Below are 19825 nucleotides of genomic sequence, written 5' to 3' on the forward strand. Positions count from 1 at the left end.
CTCCATAGTCCAGTAGGAAGCGAGGCCACAGCTTGCCTCCCCTGACACTTTGGTAGACAGGTCCAGTTAGTGGACATTGTAAATAATGGTCGACTACCAAAGCATTTGGAAAGCTTCCTCCTTGCTCCCCCACCTTCCAAACTCCTGTTTGTTATAGCTACTATACAAATCCTACCCTCCATCCAACAAATGTACTATGGCGGCCCAGGCTAGCCACATACACAAATTAAGAAATACAGAGATGTGGAAGAGGGGGCAATTGGGTACATTGGGCTGAGGAAAGAGTGCCCAGTCCGCTGCTCATTTCCCACGCTTCCAAAGCTCCCAAAATGCTATTTACAGTGTAGTCAGTTATGACCCCAAACAATCTGCAAGCTTCACGATCGGGGTGGGGTGGGGTGTAGCAGACATTACATAGGAGATAACATCAATCAGTCTCCTGACTTTTAAAAAATGGAATTTGCTAGGTAAGGCTGCAGTCTGAGTGAAGGAAGAGGGTAGGAAAAGATGTTGTTATTACTAATTGGATTTATAGCCAAGCTTTCAACCCAAAGGTTCCCCAAATTAATGAATGTTAGTTCATTAAAATAAAGCACAGCAATACCATGGACACAAAAAACCCCTAAAGAACATAAAACATCATTCCAACAGCACACATTGTATAAACAACCTGAATGGAGGAGTCCCCAGATATTTTTCCCGCCCAGGGAGATAAGCAACTGGGGGAAATAAATTCTGAGTGGGCAAACTGCAGGAAAGAGAAGTGCTGCCCACCCCACCACCTGCTGTTTCCTCACTCCTGACGGCGGTCAGGGTTCATTAAAAACCCTTTCAGAGACATATCACAATCTTCCCACGGACATCTACTTTGATCTATGGGGGAGAGGGGGGGGGTCACAGAGACTGAGAGGGAGCATTATAAGTCACCAAGGAACTCTCATAAAACCATCAGCATGAAAGCACCTCAGCACTTCATGATACCGCAAAGCAATATATGGCAAGAGGGGAAATAACATCCTAAATGTTAGCAATATGAAAAACTCGCCAGGTGTTGCTAACAACATATTTTATGCTGGGGGGAGGGGGGAGAGATGCCATTGAATGGCATTCTTTATACATACTGTCATTATAGAGCATATAAACCCAAGTGGCAGAAGCAGTTTTATCATCTCACTCTCTAATATTAAGTTGCTCTGTGGCCCTGAGACAATTTCGATATTAAAAGGTTGCCCACCCAGAGGTGGAAGGTGAAGTTGGCAAAGAGTACCTGCCTCAGAGCAGCATCGAGAAGATTAATGACTTACATATTTGCCAAGCACCCCGAAGATGAAAAGTGCGGTGCAAGTACAAAATTACACTTTACAGCACATTAACTGTGAACTAATTAGATGCACAGCTCTGGTTCCATCACAGGAGCTCAAAAGAGTTGTAAAAAGAAATGAGGAAGATTCTCCAGACCAGATGGGAGAAAAATGTTAAAGGGCTCAAGGAGAGACAAAATTAAGATTCTTGATTTTGAAAATGTTATTGACAAGGCATTCTTTCCAGCAAGAAGATGAGTAAGTTTTTTGCGGGTTTAGGGCCATCTCCGCTTAGGGGAAAACTGTCCACCATTGGAACGTGGTCCAAAAGTGTGGGGAGGGGACAGCATTCTCTCTCCCCCCCCTTTCATTCAACCATTATTCATCTTCTCACTCACAAAAACACGTACGGTATTCCTTCACTTGCAAACACAGAAGTTCCCTCTTCTTGACTGGCACGCACACACGTGCGCACGCGCACACACACACACGCTTCCATCTCCCCATTCACCCCCATCTAGCCAACCAGCCTGTTCTGCTCCTACCTTTCTCCGTGTTGTAACTATTTCACTGGCAGAACCACCCCGGCCATCACTGGAGAGTGCAATCAGCACTACCAGACGTTTGAAAAATGGCCAGCATTCCTACACACACAACCAAACCACAGAGTATGGGCCAAGAATGGAGTTCCAACGCACCACTCTATATCTGTGGCACACTATGCCTGACCCACACACAAGCAGGAATGCCCGCCTGCTGCCCCCCCCGTAATGGTGGTGGCGGCAGGTATGGCGGATTCTGGGGTTCCACATCGAGGAAGAGGAAGGGCCATGTGAAACCCAGACAGGTAGCTCACTTGTGCTCGGGATGGGAGCTTTAAATCCAGTTATTTCGAAAGAGCTTTAAGCACACCTAACCCTGTGTTGAACTGCAGCCCAAAACATTACATAGTGTCTACCCTGCAGGCAGCTACATTTTGCATTGAAGGCTTCACAGGTTCAACATGCTTATCCTGAACTGCAAGGTCTTGCTCTTCGTTTTCATGTGAACCAACCCTATCAAGTGAATCAATTGAAACACTACCTAATAATTCAACAAGTCAATCCTTAAACAAAATATACAATTACATTAGGGTCTTTTTTTTGGTTTGATTACAACAAATCTTCTTTTACCCGCTGTAGAAAGTGCTGTTGGGGGGGGGGGAGGAAACAGCATACAGTAAACATTACTGATTAATCCTCACTTTTGTATAACTAAGTGCATTGGTAGGCCAGGCTAATGAGGGATTTGGTTCACATTTAAAGGCGAATCTTCCTAACTCCTGAAAATATATGAACCAAATACAGTCATCCTTTGAAATTCAGACTTCTTTGAATTTTGCAATGCAGATCTCCAATCAAGCAATTCATACAAATTAGGTAAAGTGTGCATAAAAATGCATTATATTAGTGGATACTACTTGCAAAAACATTGCGTACAACAATGTGCGTGTAGGAGAAATTTGTACTAAAATGCTGACCTTTTTTAAAAATGAAAGAATTTGCAAACTGATGTTGAAATTGAAAGACTCGCCCATTCTTAGGCCCAACAGAACAATTTAAGGAAAATAGCGCAAGATAAATCACAGTGGCATTTTATACAGTTGTATGCATCATAAAGTAGGTTAACTTATGGAAGTTTGTGGAATTGGCTGCCCCCTCCTCTCCTCTCATCTGCCACCGTGAAAGCCTCTGCAGAGGTTTGGTGGCCCTTCCTGAACGAGGGGCAGGGTGTGGGGAGCTGTTGGGTGGAAGAACAGAATGGAACCTTTCCTTCCATAAACCTCTTTAACTTAGGATCCAAGCCCAATTCCAGTTGATTCTCCAGCTCTCCCAATAGCCCTTAGCATCCCATCCTACATGATTCGGGAGGGAGACATAACCTTCCAGAGTGGCTTGTTTCAGGGGGAGGGATTCAGGTGGCTACAGAGGTGGAACAGGAGATGGGAGCCTTTTTTCCATTATGTTCCTTAAGTTAACTTACCTTAGATTCCAAGCAAAGATTGCCAATCATTATTATAGACTGTTTGCATTCAAGGCACCTGCCTGTCCTCTGTGTAAAGAAGAATCAGGTTTGTTCAGAATTATTTTTAAAATAATTGGCTCAGTTTCTGTATTTTCTTAAGCTTGTCTGGCCACAGGGCTTGCTTGCAGATGTGGTCACACAAAAATTGGAGAAGCTATGTAGGACCTCCACAGCTTATCCAGGCAATTGCTCAAACAGGGTTTGTTGATAGCACTTCACCCATCCTGTGATTCTTAAGTCCCTCTGCAACACAAACACAACCTTCCTGTTGCAAGAGTAGATAATTCTATTTACATATCAATATACAGTCATACCTTGGTTTTCAAACACCTTGGTACTTGTACGTTTTGGCTCCTGAACGATCGATACCCAGAAGTGAGTGTTCCAGTTTTTGAACTTTTTTTGGAAGCCGAACATCTGATGCAGCTTCCGCTATTGTTTCCAGTGCGCCTGCGCAATCGGAAGCCAATTGGAAGCCACACCTTGGTTTCCAAATGTTTTGGAAATTGAACGAGCTTCCGGAATGCATTCTGTTCGAAAACCAAGCTGCGACTGTATAATAGTTCAACCCTGTAGGTAAGTTCTACTGAACCCAATGGGCTTATTTCTCAATAGCCACACATAAGATTGCACTGCATGCAAAATAAGTGCATCATTTCCTTCCTGAGGGAGTAGCGTCGCTGCTGCCCCTCTGTCCACTTCCTGCAAGCAGGTATGCATCACAGACTTACTGGTGTACACAAGAAAGTCTGGTTAATACAGGAGTCACAGAATTCCGAAACTCAAAGGCCAGGGCATTTCAAAATGATGAGAGAACGGAAATGTGTCTTAACATGGTGACGCCTTGCCCTTTCCAGTAAGCAGGAGTGACAACCAACCTGAGTTCAGGTGAGCAGCAGCAGCACACTAGCTGCTACTGATTGCACTGAAACATGAACAGCCATGCGCAGGTGCACCAAGACATCAAGGGCCCAGTTCTGACATCACTCCTGTTTCAGCCTATTGCCTTTGAAACAGCTCAACCAAGGCAGTGCTTTGGGTGCTTCCAGACAATCTGTTTACTGAGCATTCATTCCTGATCTGTTTGCTACATTAGCTATTTAGTGAGCATTCACCCTGATTTGTTCATGGAGATGCTAGACAATGTTGTGTCCAGCAACCCTATCCTTTCCAGTCCATTTCCCCATCACTTTCCTTACTGAGAAAAAGCCTGATGTTTTGAGAAAGGAGGTTTGTTGCGCAAGACCTCCCAAACAACTGTCATTGCGAATTTGCCAGTTTGTGATTGAATCCCACCCCAGCATAGCAACAGACTGAAAACACCATTCACGACTCTCTTCCCTGCTACCGCTTTGCTCAGCATCCTATGCATCAAGGACAGCAGCAAACCTGGGATGGTCAATTCTTGTAGAGATCTAAGAACGGACACATCAGATCCTTCTTTAGCTGTGCCAATAGAGTCAACAGGTATGGTCATGATAGAAGAACAGGAGAGGAGGGCTAGCCTTTAGACAAATTCTCTGTTCAGCTGTCAGCATTCTCCCCAAGGGAGTCGTCTTCATTTATAAGTAGTGCAAAGTGATATTCATGCCAAGTGGCATACAGAAAGCAGCTGGGAGAAAGAGATAAGACGTTTTAAAGAGGAGATACGGAACACACTGTACTAAGTCAACTGAAAATGTACAGAAATCATAAAGCTGTCATACACTGCAATGAAAAAGGTCCATGTGGCGTATTCAGTAAGGTTGTGACAATACCTCCCTGTATGCAACTTGAAATGGATAGTCTTCTTAACCTTTTGAAGGAAACACCTGTCATGCCAGCTTTAAGACTAAGAGCAAAGACAGGTGGAACATTCTAACAGCAGCTAAAGCAGTTTGAAAGCAACCTTGCCAGCGCAAAATAGCTTCTCCTTTATCCCAGAACGTGTGTAGAAAAACAACACTTCTGCAAATTTTCAGCATGGTTCAGTTTGAGCTGGGGAAAAGCTGGCCAAGGAGAATTCCTATTGGTGAAAATCCATGGCATTTACCTACGCACCTCCCCTTTGCCAATCTCTAGAACGTGAAACACAAAGGAAAGCAAATGAAGGACAGTTGAACCAGCATTTTACTTGTTAGTACAGTCGTACCTTGGAAGCCAAACGCCTTGGCTCCCGAACAAATCGGCTCCCAAATGATCGAAACTCGGAAGTAAGCATTCCAGTTTTCAAACGGTTTTCAGAAGCCGAACATCCGGCATGGCTTCCGATTGGCTGCAAGACGTTCCTGCAGCCAATGGGAAGCCGTGCTTTGGTTTTCGAACGGTTCCTTGAGTCAGATAGACCCCCGGAATGCATTCTGTTCGAAAACCAAGGTACCACTGTGCACATGTTTAAGGCAAGTTCCATACTGCAAGGAGAAGGACGCACTGTGACCACTATTTTAAATGTTATGTCTGTGTCCACCCTAACACTTTAGGTATGTGGCAAAGTCAAGGCACTGTTGGGAAATCAGCATAGCAGGAAATATTTAGCCTGAGTTTTGCATTATTTTTCACTAATTTCAAGCAAATACTCTTGTCCTGACGGGTAAACTTTTGCCAGCGATACACGCCTTCCTGACCATTCTTTTACTGATCTATATTACATTTGTACTCAGCCCATCTTCCGAGTAGCTCAGATGGGATTATTCCCTTTTAACCCTTACAAACACCCTGGAATGAAGTTTTGACCGGGAAAAGTCTTGTACTGAGAAAAAAATGTGGCGTTGGTTGGTCTCCTTTGTTCAAGTCAAAGGGTGATATTCAACTACCTATTGAAATGGATGAGTCTCACTTAGTCATGTTCATTTCAATGGGCCAACTGTTTAAAGGCTAGTCGAACACCACCTAAATACTTTACCGGTACTTTACAGTACTCAATACACTGGTACCTTGGTTCTCGAATGGCTTAGTTGTCGAACAAATCGGCTCCCGAACGCCGCAAACCTGGAAGTAAGTGTTCTGGTTTGCGAACATTTCTCGGAAGCCAAATGCCCGATGTGGCTTCTGCTTGAGTGCAGGAAGCTCCAGCAGCCAATCGGAAGCCGCACCTTGGTTTTTGAATGGTTCCGGGACTCCGGAACAGATTACCGTATTTTTCACTCTATAAGACGCACTTTGTCCCTCCTAAAAAGTAAGCGGAAATGTGTGTGCGTCTTATGGAGCGAATGCAGGTTGCGCAGCTATCCCAGAAGCCAGAACAGCGAGAGGGATCGCTGCGCAGCGATCCCTCTTGCTGTTCTGTCTTCTGGGATTCAGAATATTTTTTTTCTTGTTTTCTGCCTCTAAAAACTAGGTGCGTCTTATGGTCTGGTGCGTCTTATAGAGCGAAAAATACGGTAAGTTCGAGAGCCAAGATACCACTGTACTTAATTATTTAACTGATATTTCATTACAAGAATTTCATTCATAAAAGGGTAAGAGTGAGAAAAAAAAGAAAGGAAAAAAGTCAGTGAGAATGAAAAAAAAAATAAAGAAAAAATACTGTTACCAGATCTCAATACTTGATAATATACGAGGTAGTGATGCTAGAGATTTTTATAATGCACCTAAGGATGCACTGGCGGAAGGGTGGTAGCTCAACAGAGGAGCTCTTGTTTCATATGCAGCTCTCTGGGTCATTTTGGGCCAGCCGCTGTCTCTAACTCTAAACCTACCTCGCAGGGTTACTGAAAGGGGGAAGGGGAGAACCACGTAGACCACCTGGAGTTCCTTAGAGGAAAAGGTGGGCTATAAATGCAATGTAATAAATAGCTTTGCTTCTGTCATTAACCAGAGGAGTAATATGTATACAACCTCAGCGTAATCAGCGGAATTATGCAAAGGCCAGCTGAGAAGAGGAAGCAAAAGCCTGGAAACCAGCCCACAGTGGCAGCATAAAGACTATTGAACGTGACAAGTCCAAGAGTCCCCATCACGACCTCTAAGCAGGCGATGCAAGCAAATATAGCTCCTGTCAAAATGAGAAAACACAAAAAATTAAAATAAAACACTTGTGCTATTCTCCATTTATTTGAAACATTTCTCAACCGCCTTTTCTCAGAAGATTCCAGGGTGGCACTCAAGAGTGTTACTTAAACTATTCATGCAACTTATTAATAGGGTTAACCTTTTTATTTTATTTTTTAAAGCCCCAAATAATAAATAACAATGTAAAATAAAACTGACAAATCCACCCAACACCTCCTAACTCCCTTTGTAATTTATGACATGACAACCGCGAACTATCCTTTCGCAACTTCAACTCACCTTGTTCATTAGGAAGAACTAATTTGGACAACATGGATCGAAGGACTGGAATGGGCATAGCAAGTAGCAGGGAAGGCACTCTCACTGTAAAACACACAAGCCAGCAATATTATGAATAGGAGACTGAAATAGAGGAAGCTGTACTGTAAAATACAACAAAGCAAAAGGAAACAGCCAAGATATTTTGATAGTCATATAGGGTTGTCTCAAACTATGTCATACTCAGAGAAGATCCACTAAAATAGATGCATTTAAGTTACTCAAGTCTATTTCAATGGGCTTTCAATGGTTTGGTAAGGTTTAATGTGAACCTAACCTGAAACAATATGCAAACCGAAATGCAAATATATTTCAAAATTCATACTTTTCTGAATTGTGTGGTGCAGTTCTCAAACCAAGGAATGTCTATAAAATTGCATATATTCTTGAAAATAATGTAGTCCAGAAATTATTCTTCATGGTTGTGAGCACCACTTGTTTTCAAAACATCTACATAACCAGCATTCTTACCAAAAGTTCTGAATTTTCACTGGTCTGGTACTGAACTCACCTAAAAACATCAGCAACGTAGTGGTGGCAAAGGCAGCCATGACGGCTCCTCCTATGTAAGAGAAGATCCCGAGGTAAACAAGGTAAAAGTCCTTTAGGTACTTGACAAGGACAAGGATTCCTAAAAAGCCAATCAGAGAGACAGCGGTAGATGCAGCCGAGCCGTATCCTATGTAGATGGCATTCCAGCAGAGCGGGGAGTTCAGTTCATAGATGGTGTAAAGAGAAAGCGCGCCGATCATTGTGAACAAGTAAGTCATGAATGTACAAAGCAGCAATGTGATCAGAGTCCGCTTCCTACAGGAAGAATTCCGAAATAAGTCATAAACTCCAGAAAAGGTTTCCTTGAGCTTTTCTTTCAGAGACTTTGGCTCAACCTCAGATACCCGGACCGTGTCATCCAAGAAACACATAACATACAAAATGTTGACCACCTGAAGCAGTGACATCATCACGTATGTCCAGGTAAAGCCCAAAGCTTTTAAAATGTAGCCTGAAGACAGTCCTCCCAATCCAGAAAACACTCCAAGGATGAAGTCGATCACTGCTATTCGGATGGTATTCTGCTTCTCATTCTCGCAAAGGTCAGCGATGAAGGCAAAGGCACCACCGAGGAAGGTTGCTATGCTTCCAAACAGCCCAGTAACGAAGGCCGAAATGAATAGGAGAGAGAGGGGCAGTGAGAAATAGGATATAGCGCAGAGGAAGATGCTGCTCACGAGACAGCCCACCATAGGAAGAACCAGCGATACTTTGCGCCCCCAGCGTTCTCCATTTGCTACGACGACAAAGGCTACGAAAATGCTGAGGGCACCCGCACACAGGTCTGTTTTCAAGATAAAAATAGACATCTTTTCTTGGACTTCCTGGAAGAAGAAAATAAACAGATTTAATATAAAGTAGCAGGGAGAGGCCTGTCAATCCGTAAATGCAAACCTGTGTAATAACTGATTGTTAATGGCTTGCGATAACATGGAGGCAAGGGTGGAACCAGTGTGTCGTGGAGTGCCCTCCCTGCTGAAATACCAAGGTGCCATCAGTATTGGCATTCCACTAGCTCTTGAAGACACACCTGAACTTGAACTTGATCCTACTGGTTTTTTTCAGTTGTTTCAATTGTTATGCTTTCTAACTTTTTTTTTCTTCCAAAAATGACCCCATAATTTTTGGATTTTATTGATATTGATGCTGCATTTTATGTTGTATCCTATGCTGTTTTAAAGTCGCATTTTAATCAATGTTTTATATTTGCTGTTAGCTGTCCTGAGCCCAGTTTTGAAACTGGGAAGGGTGGGGTATAAATAAAAATTTATTATTATTATTATTATTATTTATTATAATTGGCTTGTGGCATATTTTAATTAAAGATGTTTTAATGCTACGGTGGAATTGTTAGTGTATTTTAATTATGTATGGATTTTATAATTGGTTTTATAGTTGCAAACCACTTACAAGCCATTTTGGTATATGAGCAGTACATAAATTATTATTATTTAAAACATCATCGTCTTTCCCTCTTTCATACCTCAACATGCATGCATGTAGGAGAAAGTGTGCAGAGGGAAGGCCAAATTTTGATCAGCCCGAGCAACCACAGACACAAAAGAGCCCTGAAGTACCTTTTTAGGTCACATTCACACCATACATTTCAAACACAAGGTTTTCCCGGAAGAATCATGGGAACTGTAGTTCACCCTCGCAGAGCTACAATTCCCAGCACCCTTAACAAACTACAGTTCCCAGGATTCTTTGGAGGAAGGTGTGTGCTTTAAATGGCGTGGATATGATTTTAACACATTTACAGCGGCATAAGCTTTTGTGGACTGGATTTTACATCACCCAGTGCGTGAAATGCCAGTCGAAGCTGTACCTGTATCTGTGTATCTATTTACAGACGGGAGAAGAATTATAAATCACCAGGTTGAAATGCCACAAAATGCAAGGTGCCCATTACATTTCTGTGCAAAGCTCAAATGTATCAAGCTCACAGAGAAAGCACCGACAAGCAAAGAAAACACAGAGGTTATCTCGCACACACTTGAACTTTGCGTAGAAATGTTGCAGACTATGCCTCTTGCATTTTGTGACCTTTCGGCCCTTCTGTAAACGATTCTCTCTCCTTGAGAGTGGCAAAAAAACACTTGCCGACTGAAGATACGCTTGATGTGTCTGCTCTGAGAGACAGAGTAGGACCTTGGGGCAGATGTTCAGGCCCCCCTCACTCAGCAGACTCAACAGGAGGCCCCACCCGAAGCCGCAGGACTGTTGTTTCCTATGATCGTGTTGTTGTTTTTCTGTTTTTCTTAACACTAAAGGACCTTTAACTTTCTCTGGGCAAGATGATAACATGCCAATGATCTGTCTAGATGGAGTAGCGGGGAGGAGAGGCAGAAGGCCCAACACTAAGCAAATGTTGCAAGAATCCCAGCTGGTACAAGATGACCCTAGTGCTTGACGTTGTGTGCAATCCAGAGAAAAAAACCATGAGCCTTGAATGCACTTATTTAAAGAAGTCAATAGGACTTTGCCACGTCAGCTTGGGTTGCACAAAGCCATGTTTTCACATGAGGTACATGCTGATCACTCCAGATAATGAGGGAGAGTTACCAAAACATATGCTGTATATAAATTAAACACAACACTCCACTACTTAAGTCAGGCGCACAAGAAAGTAAATGAGAAGCACCTGGATTAAAAGCAGCTTAGTTTCAGCAAAGCCAATGAAGTATTGCACTGTGACGCTAGCTGAAGATTTGGCCCACAAGTCTATAATCTGAAGATACACGTTTCACTCTAGGGCACAGTTTGTGAAGCAAATAAATAGAACTTACAACAAAAACTTAAACAGGGAGGAGTCGTCAACTTATATAAAGATTAAATTAAGGGATAGAGCATTGTGAGGCAAAACAAGATGCAAGGAAGGGAGCACTGCTGGTAAACCCTATTATTAATGAAAGCATTTTCCACAATCTGCAACCAGTCTAGCAAGCAGAATGCCTGCATTGCATACTAAACAGTGTACAGTGGTACCTTAGCTATAGAACAAATTGGCTCTCAAACGCCGCAAACCCAGAAGTGAGTGTTCTAGTTTGCGAACATTTTTTGGAAGCCGAACGTCCGATACGGTTCCCGATTGAGTGCAGGAAGCTCCTGCAGCCAATTGGAAGCTGCGCCCTGGTTTTTGAACGGACTCCCGGAATGGATTAAGTTCGAGAACCAAGGCACCACTGTATCAGTGTAAGATCCCCCACTTTAGCTATAAAGATATTTGTTCAAGCAGGCCAGCCACCAGGAAGCACCACAGTCTGGTCTAATGAATTCAGAGCTTCTTTGTAATTAAACATGAATCCAGTTCTAATACAGTACAAAAGATATTTGAATGCAAATTGCTAGGAAGCCTTCTTAAAAATACCCCTTTAAAATCCTTGATCCTAAACCATCCCTAAAACTAGTGACCAACACTGAACATTTTCAAGTTCCTAAGGCAATCAGTGAGTTGGAGATACACAACTTCTCTGTTTTTAAAGTTCAGCCGCCTTGGATGGGGTAGCCCTCCTCCTGAAAAATCAGGGTGCGGTCTGGCAGTACTCCCGAATGAAGATGTCTAAAGAGTACTGTGGCCAGGGGTGCTTTTGTCCAGCTTAGGTTGGTGCACCATCAGCAACCGTTCTTTGAAAAGCTCTGACAAAAGTGTCACATCCAGGTTGGATTATTGCCATGTGCTCTCAGTGGGAATACATTTGAAGAGTCCACACAAAGTTCAGTTGGTGAGCCCACTGAAACACCCTCTTAAAGCTGCCAGAGCCCCGTTCTTTTTTGCACCTGGTCCTCCCAGCTCTGACTGTTCTAGCAGCTGACAATTCATTGACTGTCATTTAATTCAAGTGACGTTTTCTTTGCAACACTCTCTCCCAGTGGGCACAACCCAAACATATGCATTTTTAATTTTTCATTAAAGTTTGTGGAACTTAAGAGCATAAATCTCTCACAGCGATAGAGACTAGCAGTCCAATCCTACCAATTTTCACTCAGAGTTTACCCAGTGTAAACTCAGATGTTTACACTAAACCCATTGAGTTCAGTAAAGATTACTCCCAAGAAAATGAGAGTAGGAGCTTTCTGGATAGAAATCAGTAGACTTGTGCTGTCCATTTAACTATGCCTGGTATGCACCCGAGGAGAACTTTGAGCTTACCTTTTGTTTCAAGAAAGTTGGATCACTTTGGTTCACATGGCAATGAGAAGCATTGTCATTATCGAAGGTGGAATTGGTGGTCTCCTCCCAGAGCTTCCGATACACATACTGCTGCATCAATGGCATGGAATATAAAAACATGAACAAGGCAACCACAGGTTCCACTACCATAAATTTCTTCATGCTTGAATCTGAGTTTTAATTCTGTTTCAGAAAGAAAAGAATGTATTAGTCTTCTTGAAAGGACATCAAACTGGCTCATCAAACTGGGAAGGTACCTGCACACCTGCAGTCCCACAACAGGTGATGAGTCAAGCAATAAAAAACACTGCAACCCTGATGGTTTGGTGCGCTGTTACCAGAAGGGGTGGATCCTCTGTAATTCCTTGTTAAATTATGAAAGAGCCATTTAACATGCTCTGACTCACATTTGCTCTAACCTACACTGCTAAGATGGGGTTTTCAAATGAGTTTAGCACAAGGGAGTTATATTTTTTAATAACTTCTACTGGGTTTGGGGGTATATGGAATGTAGTACCTCTGGTGGCAGACACATGACGCTCCTTCTGAGGTAGTTTATCACCTTTGGTCCCCACCTTGCACTCAGCTCTTACCTGACTTCCAGAAGTTGTCAGCGTGCAATAGGGGTCGCTCCCCAGGAAATGGCTCCGACTGGCCGGCTAATCCAGATGAGGGCAGCTGATGGCTTTCAAACCCTCGGTGAGTTATGGACTTCCACTGCATGTGAAGACCGGCTCCAGCGGATTGAGCAGACAAGAGTAATAGTCAGTCTAACAGTCAAGAAGGTAGGTGGTTTCTGCTCATGCTGTAGGGGGAAGTGAAGGGGCAGATGGGGCTCATCAACCTGGGAAGGTACCCTAGCTAGGATAAGGAAAACTCTGGCCCTAAACTTCCACTGCCTTGTGTGGTATCTTCAGGAAAAGAAAAGGAGTCCCTAAGATGGTTGGATGGCCTTGTACGCCTCCTCCTTGCAACTCCTGCAGCCAAACTGGGGCCAAACTGCTTTCCTTTGGGCCATATCAGTGAGGCCGAGAGGAGGGTCTTGTCATCTGGGCAGCACACAACCTCCATACACAATGCCCAGGCTTGTGCCTCAGGGAGGTCACTTTGGTGCAGCAAATGCAAGTTTGACTTCACCCCTGGAGGTGCACTCCATTGTCTCTCAAAACAGACACATGCCTGACAACAGCTGGAACTTTTAGATGGAGAATGAATGACACCCTTTTTAGAGATGAAGCAATTGTAAAAAAGGCCCAAAAGACTCTGAAAGATTACTTTGAAATAAATCTAGGAACAGACCTGGAAAGAAGAATAATATGGGACGCAAGTAAGGCTGTCATGCGTGGTTTTCTAATTCAACAAAATTTGATAAAAAGGAAACAACAGAATGAGAAGAAAGAAAAAATTTGGAATCAGATGAAAGAAGGAGAGAAGAAACTGAGGTCAAAACCAAAATCTCAGGAGATTTTAAGAGAAATAAAATACTACCAGACCCAATACATGGAACTGATGAATCAAGAAATAGAATGGAAAATAAAACAAATGAGGCAAAAAACTTTTGAATCAGCTGACAAATGTGGGAAATTGCTGTCATGGCAATTGAAAAAGAGACAAAAGCTGAACACTGTGACGTCCCTTGAAGTAGAGGGAAAATTTATAAATAAACCAAATGAAATTAGTAATTGTTTTCAAAGTTTCTTTAAGAAATTATATGCACAAGGGCCGAAAGATGAACAAGAGATAGAAGAATTTATTAAAAAATATGGACTATCAAAGATCTCGGATAAAAATAAGAGGAGTTTAAATGAAAAAATTACGAATCAGGAAATCGAGGGTGCCATCCAGAATATGCAATTAGGAAAATCACCAGGGCCAGATGGACTGACGGCGAGATATTATAAAGCAATGAAGGAATGGTTAATACAACCATTGAAAGAAGTGTGTAACCAAATTTTGGAGGGGAAAAAGGCTCCCGAATCGTGGAAAGAAGCATTCATCTCACTTATACCGAAGACAGAAACTGAGAAACATCAAGTTAAGAACTACCGCCCTATATCACTCTTAAATGTGGATTACAAAATTTTTGCAGACATTTTAGCAAAAAGATTTAAAAAAGTGTTGTTAGAGGAGATTCATAAAGATCAAACAGGCTTTCTCCCAGGGAGACATATGTCAGATAATGTAAGGAATATTATAGATATTTTGGAACTACTGGAGACTGATATAAATAGAAAAGCAGTCTTAATTTTTGTGGACGCGGAGAAAGCCTTTGACAATATCTCTTGGAGTTTTATGAAGAGGAATCTCCATGGGATGGGGGTAGGCCAAAACTTTGAAAACGGTATAGGTGCAATATATTCAGAGCAAAAAGCTAAATTAATTGTGAATGGTGTAGTTATGGATGAAATTCCAATAGAAAAAGGGACACGACAGGGCTGCCCAATATCCCCTCTATTGTTTATATCGGTCCTGGAGGTGTTGTTGAATATGATTAGAAGGGACCAGCTGGTTGAAGGAATACACCTCGGAGCTAAACAATATAAGTTAAGAGCATTTGCAGATGACCTAGTTTTGACTTCACAACAGCCAGGAGCCAGCACAAAAAGAGTTTTAGAGTTAATTGAAATATTTGGTCAGGTGGCTGGTTTTAAATTAAACAAACAAAAGACAAAGGTACTGGAAAAAAATCTAACGATGGGGGAAAAAGATAGTTTTCAAAGAGAAACTGGTTTGGAGATAACAAAAAAGGTGAAATATCTAGGGGTGAATCTAACATCTAAAAATATGAATTTGTTTAAAGACAATTATGAGAAATGTTGGTTGGAAGTGAAGAAAGATTTTGACATATGGTCTAGATTGAGATTATCCTTGTTAGGCCGAATTGCTGTTATTAAGATGAATGTATTGCCGAGATTGTTGTTTTTGTTCCAGACACTACAAGTTATAGATAAGATGGATTGTTTCAAGAAGTGGCAGAAAGATATATCAAAATTTGTCTGGCAGGGCAAAAAACCCAGAATAAAATTTAAGATTCTAACTGATGCAAAAGAAAGGGGGGGTTTTGCGCTGCCGGACTTAAGACTCTATTATGAAGCAGCAGCTTTCTGCTGGCTGAAGCAATGGCTACTTCTTGAAGATACAGATATTTTAGATTTGGAAGGGTATGATAACAATTTTGGCTGGCATGCATATTTATGGTATGATCTATAGATCTATAAAGGCTTTAAAAATCATATTGTCAGGAAAGCTTTATATAATGTTTGGAATCGATATAAGGATGTGTTGGAAAATAAAACACCCAGATGGTTGTCACCAATGGAAGCTAGAGCGGTTAAAAAACTTAATATGGATTTAAATTGGCCAAAATATAGTGAAATTATAGAGTATGATGGTGAAAAAGTCAAATTACAGAGCTTTGAGAAATTAAAATCCAAAGTTCGAGACTGGTTACATTATTATCAGATAAATGAGACTTTTAAGCAGGACAAGAAATTAGGATTTCAGAAAGAGAGGTCAAAATTGGAAACAGAACTGTTAGAGACCAATACTAAGAATTTGTCTAAAATGTATAATTTGTTGCTGAAATGGAATACACAGGATGAAACAGTTAAGTCAGCTATGATCAAATGGGCACAAGATTTAGGTCATGATATTATGTTTGCTGACTGGGAACAGTTATGGACCACAGGCCTTAAATTTACGGCATGTAGTGCCTTAAAAGAAAACATAATGAAAATGATCTATAGGTGGTACATGACTCCAGTCAAGCTTGCAAAGATATATCATTTGCCCAATAATAAATGCTGGAAATGTAACGAATGCGAAGGAACTTTCTATCATCTTTGGTGGACCTGCCCAAAGGTTAAAGCCTACTGGGAAATGATCTATAACGAAATTAAGAAAGTCCTTAAGTGGACATTTGTAAAGAAACCGGAGGCTTTTCTCTTGGGCATGGTCGGTCAATTGGTACCAAAGAAAGATAAAACTTTCTTTATGTACGCAACCACAGCAGCAAGAATTCTCCTGGCAAAGTATTGGAAGATGCAAGAATTACCTACTCTGGAAGAATGGCAGACGAAGGTGACTGAATTTATGGGACTGGCAGAGATGACCGGCAGAATCCGTGATCAGAGGAGAGAGACGGTGGAAGAAGACTGGAAAAAATTTAAACTATATCTTAAGAACTGTTGCAAAATTTCGGACTGATAAAATGTTAAGGGTTAAGAAATAAAGAACTATAGCTGTAAATATTTAAGTTAAGAAAATCTTGAGGGAAACGAAATATTGAAAAGGAATGAAGGATTGCTAAAAATTTCTGAAACAGGGGTGCAGTGAAGGGGAGGCGTGGGGAAGTCATGTGTTGTTTATTTGTGTGTTTTTTGGTTTTATGAAAATTAATAAAAATTATTAAAAAAACAAAAAAACAAAACAGACACATGCCAACAACCTACTGTGTCATTTTATCCATTTTCCTGCTTTGCAATTTTGGTTTCTGTTTTTCTGTCTTGAGAAACATAATTAGACAATGCAACCAATGTTTTTTTCCCCTGGTAGTACACAACGGTACACAGTATTGCCACCTTTTTCGCAAGAGAAGGAGGCAGGAGGCCTCTTGGACCCCGTCAGAGCACCGCGCCTCCTTCCCTAAGCTGGGAAAATGCTTCTTGGGCTTGGGGAAGGAGGCGTGAGCCCATGTCCCGGCAGAATCGTGGATGGTATGACCCTGTGGCAATAATAGGCATGCACAGTCAGGTATTAAGAGTACAGAACAAGGTACAGAGTTGCAGCAAGTTCTTTAATTATCATGCACAATGTAATAACTACATACTAATATTTTAATGATGTTCCAGTAAGACATACAACTGTTTTACATGTATTTGTTTTTCCTGACTCCCAACGAAGTTTTCCATCCAGGGCAACCGCCCAGAGTATCAGCACCTCCCCCCCCCCCAAGAAATAAAGCACTTTAAGAACAACTGCAGTATTGGTTGAGTGACCTGGTTAAAAGAGGGGACAGGGCTCCCGAATCTTTAAAAGTTGTGTTTCAGCATGTATGCCTTTTATGAAAAATTATGGCCTTTTCCAGATGGTCTGTTTATTCAGCATTCATCCTGATTTGCTTGCAGGACAGTTAAAAGACAATGAATTATAAGGCAATGGAGAACTCATACAGCTACTGTCACCCCAGGGAGAGTTACTCTGTCTGGTCTTTAACTGCAATAAAGATTGATTGAGGGTTTTTTGTTATCTATCACAGCTTCCCAATGAATTTGGTGTGGGCTAGAGACTTGTTTCAGAGCACAAAAACCCAGTTCCTCGTTCATATTTATAGAAGCAGTTACTGGTGTGTACGTGTGTGCACACACATTCTACTCCTGAGAGGGTCTTTCAGAAAAATAAAGTGTTGGGCCAAACACAATGCCAGGACTTCTCATAGAAGGCAGCTGTCCAGCAGCAAATGTGTATGTTTATTCCTCCCAGGATGCAAGCTCTAGTTTCTTATTCCTCTGGATCGGCCTGAGAGACACCACAATTTAACGTACATTGTACAAAGACAAAACTTTGGGATACATGCCGATGATGCATTTCCAAAAAGTTTATTCCAAGGCAGGAATTATGCTAATACCAAGATTATACTCCATTGGAAAAAGCACAGGTTCTTACAGTCTAAGGCCCAGAACTGCTTAACAGTACTGTACTGGTCCACACTCAAAGACATGTTACTATTTCTGCCTCAAGTGTCTTAGAGTCACCCAATCAGCTAGAAAGGGGAGCTTTTAAGCCACAATATGCTCCAAAGCTAAGCATTTAGGAACACTGGAAACACTAGGTGCTTCAGTTTCAGAAGAATGGTGTGCAATTTCTGTTATGTTCATTGGAACTTCTAGGGAAACACAAGTCACTCTGAAAGATATTGGACCACTCCAAATCATTTGCCCACGTATGTGCACAGACTATGGTAAAAAAAAAAAAAAGGTAAAGGAACCCCTGACCATTAGTTCCATTCGTGGCCAACTCTGGGGTTGCAGCGCTCATCTCGCTTTATTGGCCAAGGGAGTCGGCGTACAGCTTCCGGGTCGTGTGGCCAGCATGACTAAGACGCTTCTGTTGAACCAGAGCAGCGCACGGAAACACCGTTTACCTTTATGCCGGAGGTATTTATCTACTTGCCTATTTATCTACTTGCACTTTGATGTGCTTTCGAACCTAGCTAAAAGGCAACACCTGCGCATCTGCATTGATTGTTGCAATGTGTCCCTAATTATTATTATTGTATAAGAATACAAGAATAATAATAATTAGGAATACAATAATAACTATAAGATTAATGTATAATCTTAGAATGTTGTACAACCTTAGAAGGGGCATGGCTGTGACAATTGCCACTGCAACTCCTTTCTGGAAAACAAACCTGGGAATATGCATTTTAGAAAAAGAATGACTATCACTGTTTTAATTAAACAAAGCTTGATCAGCTTCATTCGGACTTCATCCAGGAAAACAAGGAAGGTGAAGTAAAGCTCAACTGGTTCTTAAGGTCATGTGTATCTCTCACATGACACTGCAAACAAAACAAAACCCAGCAAAACAAAAATCGCACTCGTCAGTTATTTAGCCTTTGCGCAACTGTCTGCTTGGCGGCTCGAAAAACCTCAAATGCCCGCCTTTTTGAGCCACAGGTCATCAAACTGCAGAGCGGTACCCGTTCACCTGCAGCAACCTTGCAAGTCACCCCCTGCGTGTCAGATTTCCAGAAACTTGTGCCTATTTGTTTTCTCCTCCCCTCCAGCCAGTTGTAAGTGGGGTGGAGGGGAAGTTTTATTTTATTCCCCCCCCCCCAGCATCTTGTCGCCTGCAGCCTAGTTTATACAGTATTGCAAAGTGGCTCGACTTCGGCTGCCGTGCAAACGAACCAACGGCCGCGCGCTCTGTGCAAGCAAGAAGATGTATTGTGAATATAAGTTTGGCGTCACTGAGGGGCAGTATTTCAATACGAGTAGGACAATGAGGGTACCCCTAAACATTTTTTAAAGAAAAAAAGCACGGCGGTATTTGAAAGCAAACAATGTGGCGCAGGCAAGCAGCTCCCCAAATTTCTCCCCATAACCCGGAGTTTATTGTGCACGCGTTTGCCCCTCTGCTCCCGATAACGCGCGCGCACGCAGCACCGGGGAAGGACGGCGGCGCTCGCGCAGGCGCGGGTGAGCGCAAACTGCGCTCCAGCGCCGCCCTACTCGCCATTCGCTTACCTCCGGCCGCACGCAGCCCCACCTCTCCCGCTTCCCCAGCTCCTACTACGCTTCCATGGCCTGTTGCAGGAGAAGGAGCGCCGCCTCTCCATTAGGGAGACAAGCGCTGCCTGCCCTCGGCTCCCCGCGCGCTCCTCGCCCGGCTCACGCGAGGCCCTGTTTATTGGCTCCCAATG

At 42.4% G+C, this 19825-nt stretch overlaps 1 protein-coding gene across 6 annotated transcripts; it reads right to left on the minus strand.

Annotated features, from left to right (window-relative positions):
• Positions 1 to 328: 328 nt before the first annotated feature.
• Positions 329 to 19825, minus strand: SLC46A3 (solute carrier family 46 member 3). Of its 6 annotated transcripts, none has more exons than XR_014156154.1 (7): positions 16840 to 18364; positions 12379 to 13578; positions 8185 to 9049; positions 7635 to 7718; positions 7182 to 7338; positions 1787 to 4977; positions 329 to 1748 (listed from the first exon to the last, which is right to left on the minus strand). XR_014156154.1 is itself a non-coding variant. In XM_081860543.1 (7 exons), exons 3-7 carry the CDS (start codon positions 12559 to 12561, stop codon positions 4890 to 4892), a joined length of 1377 nt encoding a protein of 458 aa, XP_081716669.1. In that variant the 5' UTR covers positions 12562 to 12582; positions 12993 to 13578; positions 16840 to 18364; the 3' UTR covers positions 329 to 4889. The 6 variants fall into 6 exon arrangements, 5 of the variants coding, with proteins under 5 accessions (XP_081716669.1, XP_081716672.1, XP_081716671.1 ...); XM_081860543.1 differs by having other exon boundaries at positions 329 to 4977; positions 12379 to 12582; positions 12993 to 13578; XM_081860546.1 differs by lacking the exon at positions 16840 to 18364 and adding an exon at positions 19650 to 19825 and having other exon boundaries at positions 329 to 4977; positions 12379 to 12582.

Source organism: Podarcis erhardii (genome assembly GCF_964252035.2).
Source record: "Podarcis erhardii genome assembly, chromosome: 4".
Taxonomy (NCBI): domain Eukaryota; kingdom Metazoa; phylum Chordata; class Lepidosauria; order Squamata; family Lacertidae; genus Podarcis; species Podarcis erhardii.